The sequence below is a fragment of the Hypanus sabinus genome, chromosome 1 (genome assembly GCF_030144855.1).
Source record: "Hypanus sabinus isolate sHypSab1 chromosome 1, sHypSab1.hap1, whole genome shotgun sequence".
In the NCBI taxonomy this organism is placed as follows: Eukaryota; Metazoa; Chordata; class Chondrichthyes; order Myliobatiformes; family Dasyatidae; genus Hypanus; species Hypanus sabinus.
The window spans coordinates 14638379-14656765 of record NC_082706.1 but is presented as its reverse complement, the minus strand read 5'-3'; the positions used below and the strand labels follow the sequence as shown (position 1 = coordinate 14656765).

At 45.4% G+C, this 18387-nt stretch overlaps 1 protein-coding gene across 1 annotated transcript; it reads right to left on the bottom strand.

Moving 5' to 3' along the window:
• Nucleotides 1–1365: 1365 nt before the first annotated feature.
• LOC132405392 (U6 snRNA-associated Sm-like protein LSm1) lies at nt 1366–12323 on the bottom strand. Its single transcript, XM_059990519.1, has 3 exons — nt 12206–12323; nt 5926–6041; nt 1366–2901 (listed from the first exon to the last, which is right to left on the bottom strand). Exons 1-3 carry the CDS (start codon nt 12321–12323, stop codon nt 2731–2733), a joined length of 405 nt encoding a protein of 134 aa, XP_059846502.1. The 3' UTR covers nt 1366–2730.
• Nucleotides 12324–18387: the final 6064 nt, after the last annotated feature.

Below are 18387 nucleotides of genomic sequence, written 5' to 3'. Positions count from 1 at the left end.
ACAGAGGCCTCAGATCTATATAGATGTAATTGTCAAAGACTTTTCTAGTGGTCCACAGTTGCCTCTGTAGTTTTCGGGAAGTTTCTTGGATTCAGTGGCAGATGTTACATTACTTGAATCTGGCTATTTAATTGGTTAACTGTATTCTGTTGGAATTTCAACGGAATTGAACGGAATTCCAATTATTGAGCATATCTATATGAAACGCTGTCATCAGAAAGCAGCATCCATCATCAAAGATCCTCATCACCCAGGCTGTGCTCTTTTCTTGCTGCTGCCATCAGGTAGAACGTACATGAGCCTCAGGACCCACACCACCAGGTTCAAGATCAGTCACTACTCACCAATCATCTGGCTTTTGAGCAAAAGAGGATATCTACACTTATCTTTTGAGTTGTTCCCATGACCAATAATCTTACTTTAAGGACTCTTTATCTTGTTACTTCACATTTTTGTTATTTATTGCTATTTATTTATATTTGCAGAGTCTTCTTCAACACTCTTGCTCTTTCATTGATCCTGTTTACAATTACTATTCCACAGATTTGCTGAGTATGCCTGCAGGGAAAAGAATCTCAGGGTTGATAAGTACGTACTCTGATAATAAATTTTACTTTGAACTTTGTACTTTGATTTACTGTTATCAATAGCCTGGTATAAGACAACCAGATCACCTTTGTCTTTCCCCTCTTCTTTTCTACGGGCTTTCTTCCCCTACTCTTCCCCTACCCCTTTTAACCCTTTGTCTTCTCTTTTCCTCTCTCTCTCTGTTTTTCTTCCCTTCTGCTCTTGTTGCAGTTAATAAAACAATCATAGTCAATAAGTTTTATGCATCATTTTTAACTTTCCAAGAACCTTTAGATTGCAAAAGCCTTGGGATCCAACAGTTGCAATTGCTTCAATCCCATTAATTTCCAGATGTTGCCTTATGTAACGTCGAGCTGTTAGTCTCCCCTCTCAGTGACAGGAATGATACCTCTCTCCCCATTAATGAGGGAGCAAGTCTGTGGAATGCTAACAGTTGGGATGGACTCGATATCATGGTCTCTTTGGGGACTCTGCTATTGCCTGTAGGGCAGGTGGCATGGGAGGGCTGATGCTTTTGCTAAGGCAGTTTGGGGAGGGGGGCTTTGGGGTTCTACTGTTTTCCTGTCATTCATTCTTTGGGGCTTTTCTTCTGTTTCGTGGATGCCTGCAGAGAGAAAGCATTTCAGGTTGTATACTGTATGCTGTTTCTGATATTAAATGGAATTAAAGTGCACCATGCATCCTCCTCATTGCCTCCTTGATTCAGAGGAACAGTCCTTCCCTCTGATGTTCTTGAGGGAACAGTGACAGACCACAAGCAATGCTGCTGAGGATAAACACTTTATTTGTGACTCACCGTCAAAGGGAGATAACATCAAATTTCTCATGACAGCAAAATCAAGCCCTTGATTCCATCGAAATTGAAATTAAAAATTATGAGTAGATCTGCAGTCTGCTGGAACCTCTCTAAACAAAGTGAGAATCGTTACTGCCTTTCATCCTGCGGACCAGAAAACAAAACTTGGACCTGTCAACCCAACAAATGCAGGTACCCAGTCTTTCCGACTGCACTGTTTCTCTTGACAAAGACCAGAAGACTTTGCCAAGTGCAATGGTAGGAGCACAAAAACCCTCAAGACTGGGACACCTCAGGAAGACTCGCCCCTGCCTTCCATGGGAATCGACATTGCTTTGGCATCAACTGACCTAACTGGTCCTTTCTAGGGAAGACGGTGGGGGAGTGTTGAGAAGCTACAATGCCGGCCAACTAGTCTCGACATGTAGAATGCTCCAGTATCTGGACAACACCGAATTCAAACTTAATTTCAACCCAACTTTAAACTGGTCGATTAAGGTATCCATGACATGACGTGCAAACACATTCTGGTATTGGACTTGCTTAAAAAAGGAACCAGTTGCTCTTATCCACTGTCACAGCCACATTCTGGCCTTTGTGCTGTCACGACTGACAACAGTTGTGGTTGTATTTCTGTGAGAAATCAAATAAACGTGGGAAAACCACTTTAACTTCAGAGACAACTGGCTGAACCATGTGACATCAACTGATATTATCACTACAGTAGAACGGTCCTGCTTCGGTGTTGAAATCCTGGAGCTCCCTCTTTTACAATACAGTGAGAATCTCTCAGCCACAGATTATAACAATTTAACATGGTGATCTACTCAATCTTCTTGGACTTCTTTGGAGACATTAAAACTGGGCACAGCCATCCAGACAATGGAGAGCGATTACAAGTGGCCACAGCCATCCAATTAACAGCAGGGTGAGATTACAAGAGGGCTCAGTCATCCAATCAACAGTGGGGATAGATAATTGAACTCAACAATTTACAGTGTCCAATTAACCCAAATTTTGTCTTTTCTTTAGGAGAGCCTGTAGGAGGTCCCAGATCAAGTTCTAAATTGAATTATTGTCTCCTCACTCTGTAAAGTGGCCAATGATGAGATTACCCAGTGTAATGCAGAGGTTTAAAGTTTGAGATGTGTTATCAGTGAGGATTTTATCTTTCCATTCATTCCCCCTACATTCACCCAACATGGAGTAATGTTGTAAACGGAAAGTTAAAAAGGCAAAATCCCCAAGATTCAATATTAACAGGTCCAAGGAACAGGGAGAATCACAGAGCAATATACTCAGTGTTTGAAGTTTCAGATTCCGTGCTTATTTCCAAAGCATCTTCTCTAATATTCGTCCAAAGTGTCAGGGTAGGGAAGCATCAAGCCACGCTCCTTGAAAACCTGAATCTTCAGCTTCTCTGCCCTGCTCTTCACCTCCTGCTCCTTCCGCAGATCTGCCAGGATTCTCTCTATGCTCACCTGCTGCAGGGGGGACTCTCGCTCCTTCTTCAGATCCTGAAAGAGACAGCGCCAGTTACTGCCGCTCCCCACCAGGTAGTCCCCGAGCGTTAATGCCCAGCGTCTCTAAGGCATAAGCTGAGAGGGTAAAGGTTTACAGGTGACCCAAGAGGCAATCTGGTGGTGCGCTGGTCCCACACCACCATTTTTGATTGGATAGCTGTGGTCACTCGTCTTGTAAAGACACTGCCCAGAACTCAATGGCAAATCACCTCTGTAGAAAAACTTGCCAAGAGCAATCAATCATGGAAAGACCCTAATCACCAATGTTATAGGACAATGCACATAATGACAGCAATGATAATGTAATCCCTTCTGCCTACATAATATCCATATTCCTCCCAAGACATGCCCTCTTCACAAAACTACCATCAGGGAGGACGTACATGAGCCTGAAAACCCTTACTCAACGTTTTAGGAACAGCTTTGCCCCCTTCGGAGTTCTGACGGTCTGTCAACCCATAAACACTACTCATGACCTTACTCGCCACATGAACATTAACTCTTACTTGTTACTGTCACACACAACCTGGTTGAGGAAGAGTTATCAACCATCAGGCACCTGAACCAACGTGGATAACTTCACTCGCCACAACCCTGAACTGATCCCACATCCTATAGGCTCACTTTCAAGGACTCTACAATTCATACTCTCAGTATTAATTAGTTTTTATTTAGCAGAATTCGCCTCCTTTAGAATATTGGTTATATGTCAGCCTTTATGTATAATTTTTCATACATTCTATTGAATTTCTTTATAAATGCCTGCTAGATAATGAATCTCAAGGTGACATACAGTATACGCACTTTGATAATACATTTCCTTTCTCGACAAAGGCCTGCAATTAGAATGAGCTGCCTGCAGAAGTAGTTGAAGCAGGCACATAGAAGAGAACGGTAGAGCCCAGGAAAAAGTGCCCAATTAAACCAACAATATAATAGGTGGCGGGGTGGTGATACGTCTCCACCAAAGGAGGTGCAAGGCGCTCCTTCCCTCCACTCGCCTGCAGGTCAATCTTGGGCAAGGTGTAGCACCTGCTTAGCCCCTCGATCAGGGGTCACGTGAGCCAGGGAGGCTGGTGGTGGATGGTCATACGAGCAGCTGGTACATATCACATGTCCTGATTACGTGACCACTGTTACCAGGCAGACATTCTCCAAAGGGTATTGATAATGGCAAACTACCTCTGCAGAAAAAATTTCCCAAGAAATCGTGGTCATGGCAAGACCGTGATCACCCATGTCATAACACACTGCACAGAACGATGACTCCGATATTGCAAAGTGGACTAATCCCTTCTGTCTACATCCCCTCCAGAACATGCCCTTGTCTCATTACTACCATCAGGGGGGTGCAAGAGCCTGAAGGCCGTCACTCAGTGTTTAGGAACAGCTTCTTCCCCTTGGCCATCAGATTTCTGAACGGTCCAACAATCAAACACTTTTCACTAGCCACACGGACACTACCTCTAATTTTTATTGTACCTTGCAGCAGGTTATTATGTCAACAAAGTAGCAAGTTTCATGACATATTGTATTATTTATTTATTTTTAATTTATAGACAATAGGTGCAGGGGTAGGCCAATTGGCCCTTCGAGCCAGCACCGCCATTCACTGTGATCATGGCTGATCATCCACAGTCAGTACCCCGTTCCTGCCCTCTCCCCATATCCCTTGACTCTGCTATCTTTAAGAGCTCAATCTAACTCTTTCTTTTTTTTTTTTTTTTTTTTGAAAGCATCCAGAGAATTGGCCTCCACTGCCTTCTGAGGCAGAGCATTCCACATATCCACCACTCTCTGGGTGAAAGTTTTTCCTGAACTCCGTTCTAAATGGCCTACCCTTTATTCTTAAACTTAAACTAAAATAAAATTTATTGAGATACAGCACAGAGCAGGCCCTTCTGATCCTTCAAGCCGCACTGCTCAGCAACCCCCCCACTTAACCCTAGTTAATCACAGGACCAAGAACCAATTAACCTATGAATCAGCACGTTTTTGGACTGTGGGTGGAATCCTACACGGTCACAGGGAGAACGTACAAACTCCTTACAGGCAGCAGCGGGAATTGAACCCACGTTGCTGGTGTGCATCAGTGATAAATTGGATTCTGGCATTCATGACATTCTAAGAATTTACCAAGTATACTGGGATATAGGAGGAAACTAGAGTAATACGTAGTCACAGAGAGATCCTGCAAACTCCACATAAACAGCATAAAGTCAGTTTTGAACCTGGGTCACCAGGGCTTTGTGGCAGTGGCTCTACCAGCTACACCACTGGTCACCGAGGCCAAAATACCAGCCCGCATGGTGTGCTCACACCCCACGGGTAAATGCAGTTGACGAGAAAATAAATGCAGGGGAGATTTACCAAGAAGCTGCCTCAATTAGGGAGCATGTCTTATGAGGATAGGTTAAGCGAGCTAGGGGTTTTCTCTTTGGTGCGGAGGATGAGAGGTAACTTGATAGAAGTGCATATGATGCAAGGCATTGATAGAGTGGACAGGAAGAGACCTTTCCTGGGATGGAAATGGCCAATACCAGGGGGCATCATTTTAAGGTGATTGAAGGAAAGTAGGTGGTATCAGAGATAATTTTTTTTTATTACTAAGACAGTGGTGAGAGGATGCAACATAATGCCAGAGGTGGTGCTAGAGGCAGATACATTTAAGAAATTCTTAGATTGACACACGGATGATAGAAAAATTGAGGGTTATGTCGGAAGGAAGGGTTTGGTTGATCTTGGGTTAAAATGTCGATTCCTGATTGTGGGCTGAAAGGTATGTACAATCTTTGTGCACTGAAAGGTTGTAGTGTTCTACATTCTACATGTTGGAGGAAATTACACATAAAAGGGACCCTTGAACTTCCAACACAGTTGTTCCTAGCCTCTAGAAAGAGAATTTCTAGTCACAGGCCAGAGAGGAAGGGCACCTTCTCCATAGAACAGAGGGGCAAGTGCCATTTCCCACCCCACTTCTCCCCCAAGACCAATGTGGACAAAACAGTGCAGACTTACGATCTCTCCCAGCAGGACAACATTCTCTCCTCTCACGATGAAGATTCCACGAGGGATGTCTCCGTACTTTTTGCCCACGTGAATCCGTTCCAGTGTCTGGTGGAGCACCAAATTAGCTGCAGGGTTCCAATAAATGAGGTGGTTAGAACCCACACGGTGAAGAGTCACTGAAACATCACACTGTCTGGGGGCAGCTATACCCTGACACCAAAACTCTCCAGCACTGAGTATCCATTCCATTCATCAGAGACTGCAGACGCTGAAAACTGGTCCACCCTCCTCTTCTGATAGATTCCTTCTTTTTCAGCACTTTACTTCTTCCACCCAACCACTCCCAGCTTCTCACTTCACCCCCAAATCCCACCTAATCACTTCCCAGTGATAATAAATAATGAAGAACATGAAAGGAAGAGTCCATCTGATGTGGGAACATTTCAATGATGGGGCAAGTGAAGTTGTCCCCTCTGGTTCAAGAGCCTGATAGCTGATATGTAATAACTGTTTCAGATCCTCCTGAGAGCCCTGAGGCTCCAGTACCTTCTTCTAGATGGGAGAGCGAGAAGAGAGCATGAATGGGTTGGGGGGGGGGGGGAGGGTTGGTCCCGGCTGATGGATGCTGCTGCCCTGCGATAATGCTCAATGGACATGAACTCAATGGCATGTAGGCGCATTCAAAACTGCACATCACTGCACATCACTTTTCTTGCACCATTCTCTGTCAACTCAAGACACCTGTGTGCGTGAAAACCCCAGGAGATCGGCACTTTCTGAGATACCCAAACCACCGTGTCTGGCACCAACAATCGTTCCACAGTCAAAGTCACTTAGATCACATTTCTTCCCCGTTCTGATGTTTGGTCTGAGTAACAACTGATCTCTTGACCATGTCTGCATGCTTTTATGCATTGAGTTGCATATGTTTGACTCATTAGACATTTGCATTAATAAGCAGGTATTCAGGTGTGCCTAATAAAATGGCCAGTGAGTATAGGAAAGCAAGTTGCCTTTCAAGTTCCTACTAAATCTCTCCTTTCTCCCCTTAAACCTAGTTCCTCCAGGACTTGATTCTACAGCCCTGGGAAAAAGACTGCATTCATTCACCCTGTCTATAGCTCTAGTGGTTGTATAGACCTCTATAAGATTTCTCGTAGCCTGCTCAGTCTCTCCTTCTGGTGCAGTCCCTCCAGTGCTGGTAACGTGGAAGCACCTTCACAAACTCCCGCAGCCCCCCAATGATCCTGTGGTTTCAGTCTGAGGCTGACGTGAGAACATCCTTCAGGAGGGTGAACCCCATGGAAGGCATCTGGCCCAAACAGGGTAGCTGGCCAAGTACTGAAGACGTGCTGGATCAGCTGACTGGAGGGTTCATCGATATCTCTAACCTCTCACGTTGGCAGTCTGAGGGTAGCCTGCCTCAATACCCATCTTCCAGAGGCACTTACATCCACAGCGATGAAGTGCTTTGAGAGGATGGTGATGGAACATATCCACTCCTGCCCAAGAAGCAACTTGGATCTACTCCAATTTACCTACATCACAACACATCCACAGCAGATGCCATTTCATTCGCTCTTCACTCAACCCTGGAACTTCTGGACAGTGAAGATCCATACATCAGGATGATCTTCATTGGTTTCAGTTTGGGTTTCAATGCCATAGTTCCCTCAAAACTAATTAATAAGCTTCAAGACCTTGGCCTCAATATATCCATTTACAACTGGATCCTCAATTTCTTCACTTGCAGTTAGTTTGGATTGGCGATTACATCTCCTCCACAATATCCCTCATTGCTCTACTCGCTTTATACTTATGACTGTGAAGCTAAGCACAGCTCCAATGCCATGTTTAAATTTGCTGATGACAATACTATTGTTGGCCAAATCAAAGGTGGAGATGCATCAGCATATTGGAGGGAGATTGAAAACCTGGCTGAATGGTACCATGGCAACAACCTCTCACTCAGTATCAGCAAGACCAAGGACCTGATTATTGACTTCAGGAGAAGGAAATCAGAGGTTCGCGAGCCAGTCCTCATTGGATGAACGGAGGTAGAGAGGGTCAGCCACTTTAAATTTCTCAGAGTTACCATTTCAGAGGACCTGTCCTTGGTCCTGCACGAAAATGCCATAGAAGCAGCACCTCTATTTTCTATGAAGTTTGTGAAGATTCAGCATATCATCTAAAATATTGACAAACTTCTATAGATGAGTCGTAGAGAGTATAGTGACTGGCTGCATCACAGTTTGGTATGGAAACACCAATGCCCTTGAACGGAAAAGCCTACAAAGTGTAGTGGATACAGCCCAGTCCACTGTAAGTAAAGGCCTCCTCCACGGACCTCATCTTTATGGAGCACTGTCGCAGGGAAGCAGCATCCATGATGAAGAACCCCCACCATCCAGGCCGAGCTCTCGTCTTGTTGCTGCCACCAGGAAGGCGGTACAGGAGCCTCATGACCCACAACACCAGGTTCAGGAACAATTATTACCTCTCAACAATCAGGCTCTTGACCCTAAGGGGTTAGCCTCACTCACCCCATCACTGAACTGTTTCCACAACCTATGGACTTGTTATTTATTGCTTCTGTATTTATTATACATTTTTACTTTTTGAACTTGCACAGTTTGCTGTCTTTTGCACACTGGTTGTTTATCCATTACATTAGTGGCCTTTCAATGATTCGACTGTATTTATTGTGAATGCCTGCAAGAAAACGAATCTCAGGGTTGTATATGGTGACATATACGTACTTTGATAAAACTTCTGAATATCTGGTAAATCTTTTCTGCAGTCTTTCCAGTTGAAGAACACCTTTCTTATATCAGTATGACCAAAATTGAACCAAGTGGGGCACCACAGTCTCCTCTCTCTTACTGCCCATTACACCATTAGCATTTAGGGCAGCAACAAAGCTCTTACATTTCTGTCTGTCCTTGGCCGAGACCAGTTTTGGTCTTGGTCTTGCCGCTGTTCAGGGTTTCCTTCTTCATGCCAATGAGCTTCCTTCCAGTTTTCACTACTGTCAGTCAGGCAAGTCTCTGCTGGAGACTCAGGAAGACCACCACACACAGATGTAGGAAGATGCTTCACCGCTGTTTCCATAACCGTTTTGGTTGACTAGTCAGGATCGTTAACCTTGAGCTGACCGCCCCCCCCCCCCAAAAAAAAACCTGGAGGACCAATTGACCACATTGAATCTGGCCTCTACCCTTTGACCGGTTTAGCATGGCTGACCCTAACACGAGCTAAAGCATAAAGGTCTGACTCCAGCCAACATAGATCTTCAGGTCATTGAGATCAGAACCTGGGGGAGCACAATAGTCAGAAACAGAGTCAGGTTTAACAACATCGGCATATGCCATGAAATTTGTTAAACACTGGAATACATGATAGGTAAATATAGAGAAAAAAACAGAGTTGCATTATATACAGTAAGTCTATTAAAATAAAGTTCAGTTAAAATAAGTGGAGCAAAATAACAGAAATAAAAAAAGTAGTGAGGTAGTGTTCATGGGTTCAACGTCCATTCAGAAATCGGATGGCAGAGGGGAAGAAGCTGTCCCTGAATCACTGAGTTTGTGTTTTCAGGCTTCTGTACCTCCTTCCCGAATGTGAAGAGGGCATGTCCTGGATGGCGGAAGTCCTTAATGATGGACGGCGCCTTCCTAAGGTACTACTCTTTGAAGATGTCTTGGACACTACCTATTATAGAGCTGACTAAGTGCAAGTTTCTGTAGCTACTTTTGATCCTGTGCACCCCCACCCCCATACCACACAGTGATGCAGTCTGTCAAAATGCTCTCCACAGTACAATCGTAGAAGTTTTCAACTGTTATAGTTGACAAACCAAATCTCCTCTAACTCTTAACGGAATATAGCAGCTGTCTTGCCTTCTTTGTAGCTGCATCAATAGGTTGTGTTCAGGTTAGGTCCTCAGGGATATTGACACCTAGGAATGTGAAATTGCTCACTCTCTCCACTTCTGATCCCTCTGAGGATTGGTTTGTGTTCCCTCGTCCTACCCTTCCTGAAGTCCACAATCAGCTCTTTGGTCTTGTTGTTGTTGAGTGCAAGGTTGTTGCTGTGACACCACTCAACTAGCTGGCATATCTCACTCCTGTACACCCTCCAGTCACCATCTGAGATTCTCCCAAAAGTTGTATCATCAACAAATGTATAGATGCAGTCTGAGCTATGCCTATCCACACAGTCATGAGTGTAGAGAAAGTAGAACAGTGGGTGAGGAATACATCCTTGTTAATGCCAGTGTTAATTGCCAGCAAAGTGGAGATGTAACTTCCAATCCTCATAGATTGTGGACTTCGGTTAGGAAGTTGAGGATCCATTTGCAGAGGGAGGTACAGAGGCCCAGGTTCTGATCAGGACTGGATAGGAATGACGGTGTTAATTGCTGAGCTGCAGTCAATTAATAGCATCCTGACATAGATGTAACCTCCTGGGTCACCTCAGGCTCGCTCAGCTCGTTCTCGTCTAGGGGGAGCAGCCTTCGGCCCCGCCAAACTGGGTAATCAGCTGGTGTGGATGCTGTGTGATGTCCCCGCCTCGCCCAAAACCAGACAGTACACCATAAGCGATTAAATGAGTACAATTTATAAAGGTTACTATAACTAAGTGATTAATAACAATACAGTATATATGAAGAGAAAAAATAAAGAAAAGGCGCCAAACTTATCAAAGTCCAAACCACTTCGTGCACAACCGTTGGAGCGCAATTACTGAAGTCTTCTAGCCACCATTTGATCCCCTCCGAACTCCTCGACTCGCAGCTTAAGACCATCCGAAGTGGTCAACCAAGCACATCTAGCTTCATCTCCTCTCCTCGGAGTACCTCCTGGTCTTGGACCCCCACTTGGGGTCCGTTCCTCGCCCAGCTTACAGCATTGCGTCCTCACTCTCTCACCCCCTCGCGCCGATCTCCCCAGAAGCCCGCCAACAATAGCTCACAGACTCAGAAGAAAGAACAACATTAATCCCAATTGGTTTACAAAGGAATACAATTCTCGTTATCAGTAAATTTTAACCCAAACAGGCTTCCAGCACTCTCTCGCAACAAAGAAGCATTCTTGCTTTTAACAAAACAAAGAAGCCATTTTGATTACATACACAGTAACAAAGAAAAAAGAAGAAACCCCTTGTACACTGGTATTTGTATTTTGCTGATGATCCAAGGCCATGTAAAGATCATGTCTGCTGAAGACCTATCGTGGCGATAGGCAAGTTGCAGTGAGTCCAGGTCCTTCCTGAGATGGTTGTTGATTCTGGCCGAGACCAACCTCCCCAGAGCATTTCATCATTGGAGTATGAGAGTAGAGAACAGAGGTAAAAATATGCCTCAGTTTTGTTCTTTAGTGTCACATGTACAGAGGTCCAGAGAAAGACCTTTGTATGCCGTCCACACAGACCATTCCAAGCACCAGTGCATTGACATAGTAGAATGGAAAACAGAATGCGGTGAGGGAGGGTCTCCATGACCTCCCCTACTGTCAGGATGAAGCCACACTCAGGTTGGAGGAGCAGCACCGTATAGTCTGTCTGGGTAGCCTCCGACCTGATGGGATAAACATCGATTTCTAGAACTTCCTGTGATTGACTCCCCCACCCACCAGCTTCTTACTCCAATTTCCTCCCTTCATTCCCAGTCCTGGCAAAGGGTCGCAGCCCAAAACTTCAACTGTTTTCTATTTTCCTTAGATGCAGCTTGGCCTGCTGAGTTCTTCCAGCTTTTTTTTTTGCGCGTTGCAGAATATAGTGCAACAATGACTCAGAAAATGCAATAGTTCTCTTCTTGTAGTAGAGAACCAATCAATAGTCTTACAACAGTGGGATGGAAGCTGATTTTGAACCTGGTGGTATGTGCTTTCAGGCTATTGTATTGACAGACCAATGGGAGAGGGGAAGAACAAGAGAATGTTCTGGTTGCGAGAGATCAAAGTTCAAAGGGCATATATATTAACATATACCACCCTGAGACTCATTGTTCTTTACTGCAGGCACTTAAAGAAAATAAAGAAATGCAATAATATTTACCAAAAACTATAAAGAATAGTTGACAAACAACTTGTGTGCAAAAGATTGCAATCGTATCAATAATAAAAAATAAATACAGAGAACAAAAGTTATTTGCATTTGATTATGTTGGGTGTTTTGCTGAGACAGTGAACGCTTTGCAACTCACTGCCAGAAGGTGAGGCGAGGACAGAAAACCACCCATTCCCAGCGCCAAAGAGGGGACACCTGCAGCTCTGTCGGTGTTACTCACCAAACTGATCAACGCTCCTCAGGAATCCGACCAGGGTTCGTCCATCACGCAGTAGGACCAGGTGCTTCTCTGCAAGGTCGGAGAGAAACAGCAGATTCATAGTTCTCTTCTCCACCATATCACATCGCCCTCCCTTTCAGTGTTCACAGGGAGACTGGCCTGTGCCTAACCTTGGACGAGCAACTAGTCCACCAACAGAGACTATTTGCCTTTGGGCCTCCAAACCCAGCTGCTTCCCGGCAGGAACTTTCAGGATCTCCAGTGATTTTGGTCCAACCAACACCCTCCTTCACACCACCCCATGCCATGCCGGAGCTCATCCCTGGACCTAACACACCCCTCCCCCAACATAGTCACAACACCAATCATCTTCCAGATCTCCAGGTGCCTTGCACTCCCAATCCAGCTCTCTCCCCATCCACCCCCAGTCCCACCAACACTCCCCAGGTTCCATCCCTGTTCAGGAAGGAGTGAAGAGGTTCATCCTTTCCTGCAACCCTACCCCTACCCCCACAGTTGTACCTCATCAGGTTACTCAGGAATGGAAAACGTGAGATAAAGTCACAGGAGCAGAATTAGGCCATTCGGCCCATTGAGTCTGTTCCATCATTCAATCATGGCTGATTTATTTCCCTTCCCACTCCATTCTCCTGCCTTCTCCCTATAATCTTTGATGTCCTTTACTAATCCAGTAGGACAAGAGGGCACAGCCTTAGGACAGGGGGCCGTCCATTTATTACAGAGAAGCGGAGAAATTTCTTTAGCCAGAGAGTGGTGAATTTGTGGAATTTATTACCACAGGCAGTTGTGGAGGCCAGATCATTGGGTGTATTTAAGGCAGAGCTTGACAAGTTCTTGATTGGACATGGTATCAAAGGTTACAGGGAAAAGGCTGAGGATTGGGGATCAGCCATGATTGAATGGCAGAGCAAACTCAATGTACCAAGTGGCCTACACCAACGGCCCGTGGACTGGGAGCCTGTTCTTCCCAGCAGCGATCCGGACCTCACAGCAGCAACAAAGAAGGTCTTCCTGGAGATTTCCAAATGTTCCTCCGTGCTCCCACATCCGTTTTTCATCCGACTATGATTGTGCACGGCACCCCGCCTCACAAATAACAGATAATCAGCTCTGGAGTGGCCGCTGCAAGCTGCGTTGCACCACCATCATGGATGGTGGAACCTTACCCAATTCCAGCACTTGGTTTCGCAGCAAGGAACCAACACAGGAGCTATGGGCCAAATGGCCTCCTCCAGGCCCAACTCTTTCTAACTGCATAAATTACTTCAAGCATCTCACAAATTTCTGTCCAGTCTGAACACTGCTCTCAGTGAAGAGTTCTGTGGCCATTCAAACAGGCACAGCCCACTGTCATTGGCAGCCGCTGCTCCCAGGCAGTGGAATTTAACCCCAGCCCTATATACACTCTTTCACCACCCCACCTCAACCATCTCCCTGCCCCACCACTCCCCTATATTCTTCCTCCCCAAACCCCATCACCCCTCATCTGTCCTTGTCATGTTTTTTAGTATTTTATATTAACTGAATGAATCCTAGTTACTGCTCTGCACAGGATTTTTGACAGACTAGACTTCAAGATGTGCAAATAGTTGTTACTGCATAGTTCTACTGGACAACATAGATGGTGTAAGTGTCTGGGCACCAATGGAGAACCAGTGGCAGTACCAACCTCTACCCCTATGCGGCGACAAAGGACACTCTACAGAGAATGGAGCACGAGTGCCCCCTAGTGCCGAGTGTAAAGAATGCAGAAGCACAAGAGAGTCCTGATGAAGGGTGCCTGCAAGGTCACCAGTTTATTTTCTTTCATAGATGCTGAGTTCCTCCAGTATTTTGCGTAGGATGCTCTGGATTTGCAGGACCTGTGCTCTGTTCTCTTGCATTCTTAATTTTATTTTATTTACAGGATATGGATGTCACTGGCAACTCCAGTATACATTGCTGTCTGTGTGGAGCTCTTCCTAAATTCCAAAGCATTAATAGGATGATAAGGAAACTTACAGCTATTCATTTGGGTAAGTGGCAAAGAATTATGGTGGAGATGATGAGCATGTATGTACAAAAGCAGAAGTTGTAGAGGCACAGGAAAATAAAGGGAATGGGATAGGTGAGATTGCCCTGGTGAGGGCCAGTATAGACTAAATGGGCCAAATGGTCACAGTGCTGCAAGGAGTAATTGTGAGATAGTGGCCGCAGCCAGGTGAGTGGGATAAACGTAGGCACGCTGTTGAATGACCTTGAATTCAAAAGTCAAGCCATGGTCAAGGTAAACACGTTATCAAAGTCACAATATACTAGCTTGAGATTACTCTTCTTGAAGGCACTTACAGGAAAGTAAAGAAATACAAGAGAATTATGAACTATTATACATAAGTACAAACAGCCAATATTCAGAAGACAAATACTGAAACAAATTATAATATATAATCGACACCTTTCACAATTTGAAGTCTTTGTCATATTGGTTGCTTGTATAAATATATATATATGTATATGTGTATACATACACACACACACACACACACACACACACACAAATATATATAAAAAACACCACACAAAAATTGTACATAAAAATCACACACTGTAGTAGAAGTCATATGGTATGTGATACTGAGAATCCGAGTTGTAGAGTCTGAAAGTGAGTGTAGGTTATTCAGTCATATTTATGATGAATGAAGTTATCTAGTGACAAAGGACATGTTATTGGAGGAGCAGGTCAAACAGCATGTGTAGGCAAAAGAATGGCCTTCGTTTTGGGTCCAGACCTTGCCTCAGAACTTGAAGAGCTTAACAGCGAAGGAAGTAGGAGCTGGCAAGCAACAGCTGGATCCAGGTGAAGGTTGACTGGCAAATGGAATGTGCTGGAGGGGTGGAGATAGCAAGAGAGGCTGGGAGGTGATGGGTGAAGAAAGCAAAGGGCTGTAGATAATAGATCTAGACCTCACCTGAGCTTTTGTACCCAGACTGAAACCTTACCCAAAGATCAACTCCAGACTTGCAGCACACTGTACCAGAGATGAAATCTTTCCCAAAAGTAGATTTTCAATACAAAATGGTGTTTCTTAAACATGGGAGGTACTGAGGTCCACGTTGGAATTGTAGAGCACTAGAAACAGGCCTTTTGGCCCATATAGTCCACGCAATCTATTATGCTGATGCTATATGACCTGCTGAGTTCCTCCAGCATTATGCATGCGTTGCTTTGGATTTCCAGCATCTGGAGGATCTCTTGTTCATGACCTATTATCCTGTCTAGTCCCATTATTGACCAGTTAGCCTGACCTCAGTGGTTGGGAAAATGTTAGAGTCCGTTGTTAAGGATGAGGTGTTGGAGTACTTGGGTGACACAAGACAAGGTAGGACAAAGTCAGCATGGTTTCCTTCAGGGAAAATCCTGCCCGACAAACCTGTTGAAATTCTTTGTGGAGATCACAAATAGGATAGATAAAGGGGATGCAGTGGATGTTGTATATTTGGACTTTCAGAAGGCCCTTGACAAGGTGCCACACATGAGGCTGCTTACCAAGTTAAGAGTCTATGGTATTACAGGAAAGTTACCGGCATGGTTAGAGCATTGGCTGATTGGTAGGAGGCAGCAAATTGGAATAAAATGATCCACGAGTGAATCTGCAAATGCTGGAAATAAATAAAAACACAAAATGCTGGCAGAACTCAGCAGGCCAGACAGCATCTATGGGAGGAGCTAGTGACGACGTTTCGAGCTGAAACCCTTCATCAGGATGTACGTTTTTATTTAGACATTTTGTGTTTTTATGGAATAAAAAGATCCTTTTCTGGTTGACAGCCAGAGACTAGTGGTGTTCTGCAGGGGTCGGAGTTGGGACCACTTCTTTTTATGCCATATATAAATGGTTTAGATGATGAAATAGATGGCTTTGTTGCCAAGTTTGCAGATGATATGAAGATTGGTGGAGGGGCAGGTAGTTATGAGGAAACAGATAGGCTGCAGAAGGACTTAGGCAGATTGGAAGAATGGACAAGAAGGTGGCAAATGAAGTATAATGTTGGAAAATGCATGGTCATGCACTTTGGTAGCAGAAATAAATGTGCAGACAATTTTTCTAAATGGGGAGAAAATCCAAAAATCTGAGATGCAAAAGGACTTGGGGAATCCTTGTGTAGAACACCCTAAAGGTCAATTTGTAGGTCGAGTCAGTGGTGAGGAAGGCAAATGCCATGTTAACATTCATTTCAAGGGGTCTAGAATATAAGAGCAGGGACGTGATGCTGAGGCTTTAAAAGGCACTGGTGAGGCCTCATCTTGAGTGTTGTGAACAGTTTTGGGCTCCTCATCTAAGAGATGTGCTGGCATTGGAGAGGGTCCAGAGGAGGTTCACAAGGATGATTCCAGGAATGAAAGGATTATCAAATGAGGAAAATTTGATGGCTCTGGGTCTGTACTCACTGGAATTCAGAAGGATGGGGGGGGGGGGATCTCATTAAAACCTTTCCAATGTTGAAAGGCCTAGTCAGAGTAGATGTGGAAAGGATGTTTCCCATGGTGGGAGAGTCAAGGACAAGAGGGTAGAGGGGCATCCATTCAAAACAGAGATTCAGATAAATTTCTTTAGCCAGAGGATGGTGAATTTGTTGCCACGTGCAGCTGTGGAGACCAGGTCGTTGGGTGTATTTAAGGCAGAGATTGATCGGTTCTTGATTGGACATGGCGTCAAAGGTTACGGGAAGAATGGGGTTGAGAGGAGAAAAAAAGGATCAGTCATGATTGAATGGTGGAGCAGACTCGATGTGCCAGATGGCCTAATTCTGCTCCTATGTCTTATGATCCCGCTCGGGACATGTGCCTGTGGGGGTGTAGCATCCATTACTCTAGTTCTCCCCCCCCCACCACCCCCCAAACCATCGGTCGTATGCAAACTAATGTTCAGAGCTTCCAATCAGATTTCAAAGACAGTGCTGCCGATAACCCCTCCCTCTTCCTCACTGTGGCTGATATAACGATATTGTGACCCCGATGGCCACCGTTTCCACGACCGTAGGACACCGCACTGCGTTCGCAACTCGCCCAGCTGCTCCACAACCGGTAGAGGGCAGCAGAGGTGGCCGTACAGAATCAAAGTGGAACCGCGATTGAACACCTGCCCCTCTCGGCCCAACAGCCGGAGACACAACGGGAGAAGGAGGGGGTCGAGGTAGGTAGGGAAAGTGGGGAGAGGGTGGAGTGAGAGTGGGTAGGGGTAAGGGTGGGGTGCGAAAGAATGGGTATGGGAAAGGGTGGTGTGAGAAGGGGTGGGTAGGACGGGTGAGGTAGGTAGAGGGAAGTAGGGAGAGGACAGAGAGAATGGGAGAAGGAGAGGAGGAAGGGAAGTGGGGAGAGGGCAGACAGAATGGGAGGAGGAGGGGAAGGGGAGGTAGGTGGGAGGGCAGAGGGAGGAATGAGAGAGAGTGAGGCGGGGAGAGGGCGATGGGGTTGGGGAGAGAGGGAAAAGGAAATGTGAGTGAGAGGTGAAGCAGTCCTGGACAAGACCCACTCACTGTCGATATCCTCGATCAAGCTGGCTGTTCCCGGCATGTAATTCATGTTGACTCCCCACACACACTGCGAAAAGGGTGGGGCCCCTGCTTTATCTGCCCCTATATGAGCCTTTTTCAACCTGAGGACCCCTCCCCTTAAAGGCACAGCGTTCCTGCTTTTGCCCAAGCCATTCGGGCCATCGTAACTATCCCCGCCCATAAACCACTTCCACTTCTATCCTTTATATTTTGCAGGTTTCTCCGAATCATGTGAGAAGTTCCTCGGGAATTCTGTTCCCTCCATTCTCCGGCGCAGACGCAGAGAGTTCACTGTCTAAACAAAAATCTCCTCTCCCTCCTGTTCTCCGATCCACTTCCCCGTGCCTTCCCCACCCAGTACCCCCAAGAGTAGTAGCCCCTCACTATCAAATCCTCCCCCTCGAGTCCGCACTGGTTCCCTATCTCTATCCAATTCCCAAATTCCATATTAATGGGATCCTTAATTTCCACTATTCCCAGCAAATGGCATGGCGCAATCAGCAGTGTAGCTCTCATCTGCCTAATTCTCCCAAAGGGACCACCCCCCCCCATCACCCCCACCCACCAAAAACGCCTCTTTCCCAATACAAGCATGAAACTGATAGTGTATATATTTCAGACAGGAT

Coding starts and splice junctions, on each gene's coding strand:
- LOC132405392 (XM_059990519.1), bottom strand. CDS start 12,323: ATGGTGGAGAAGAGAACTATGAATCTGCTGTTTCTCTCCGACCTTGCA. Junction 6,042..12,205: donor GAGGAGCGTTGATCAGTTTG/GTGAGTAACACC, acceptor GGAACCCTGCAG/CTAATTTGGTGCTCCACCAG. Junction 2,902..5,925: donor TTGTCCTGCTGGGAGAGATC/GTAAGTCTGCAC, acceptor TGTCTCTTTCAG/GATCTGAAGAAGGAGCGAGA.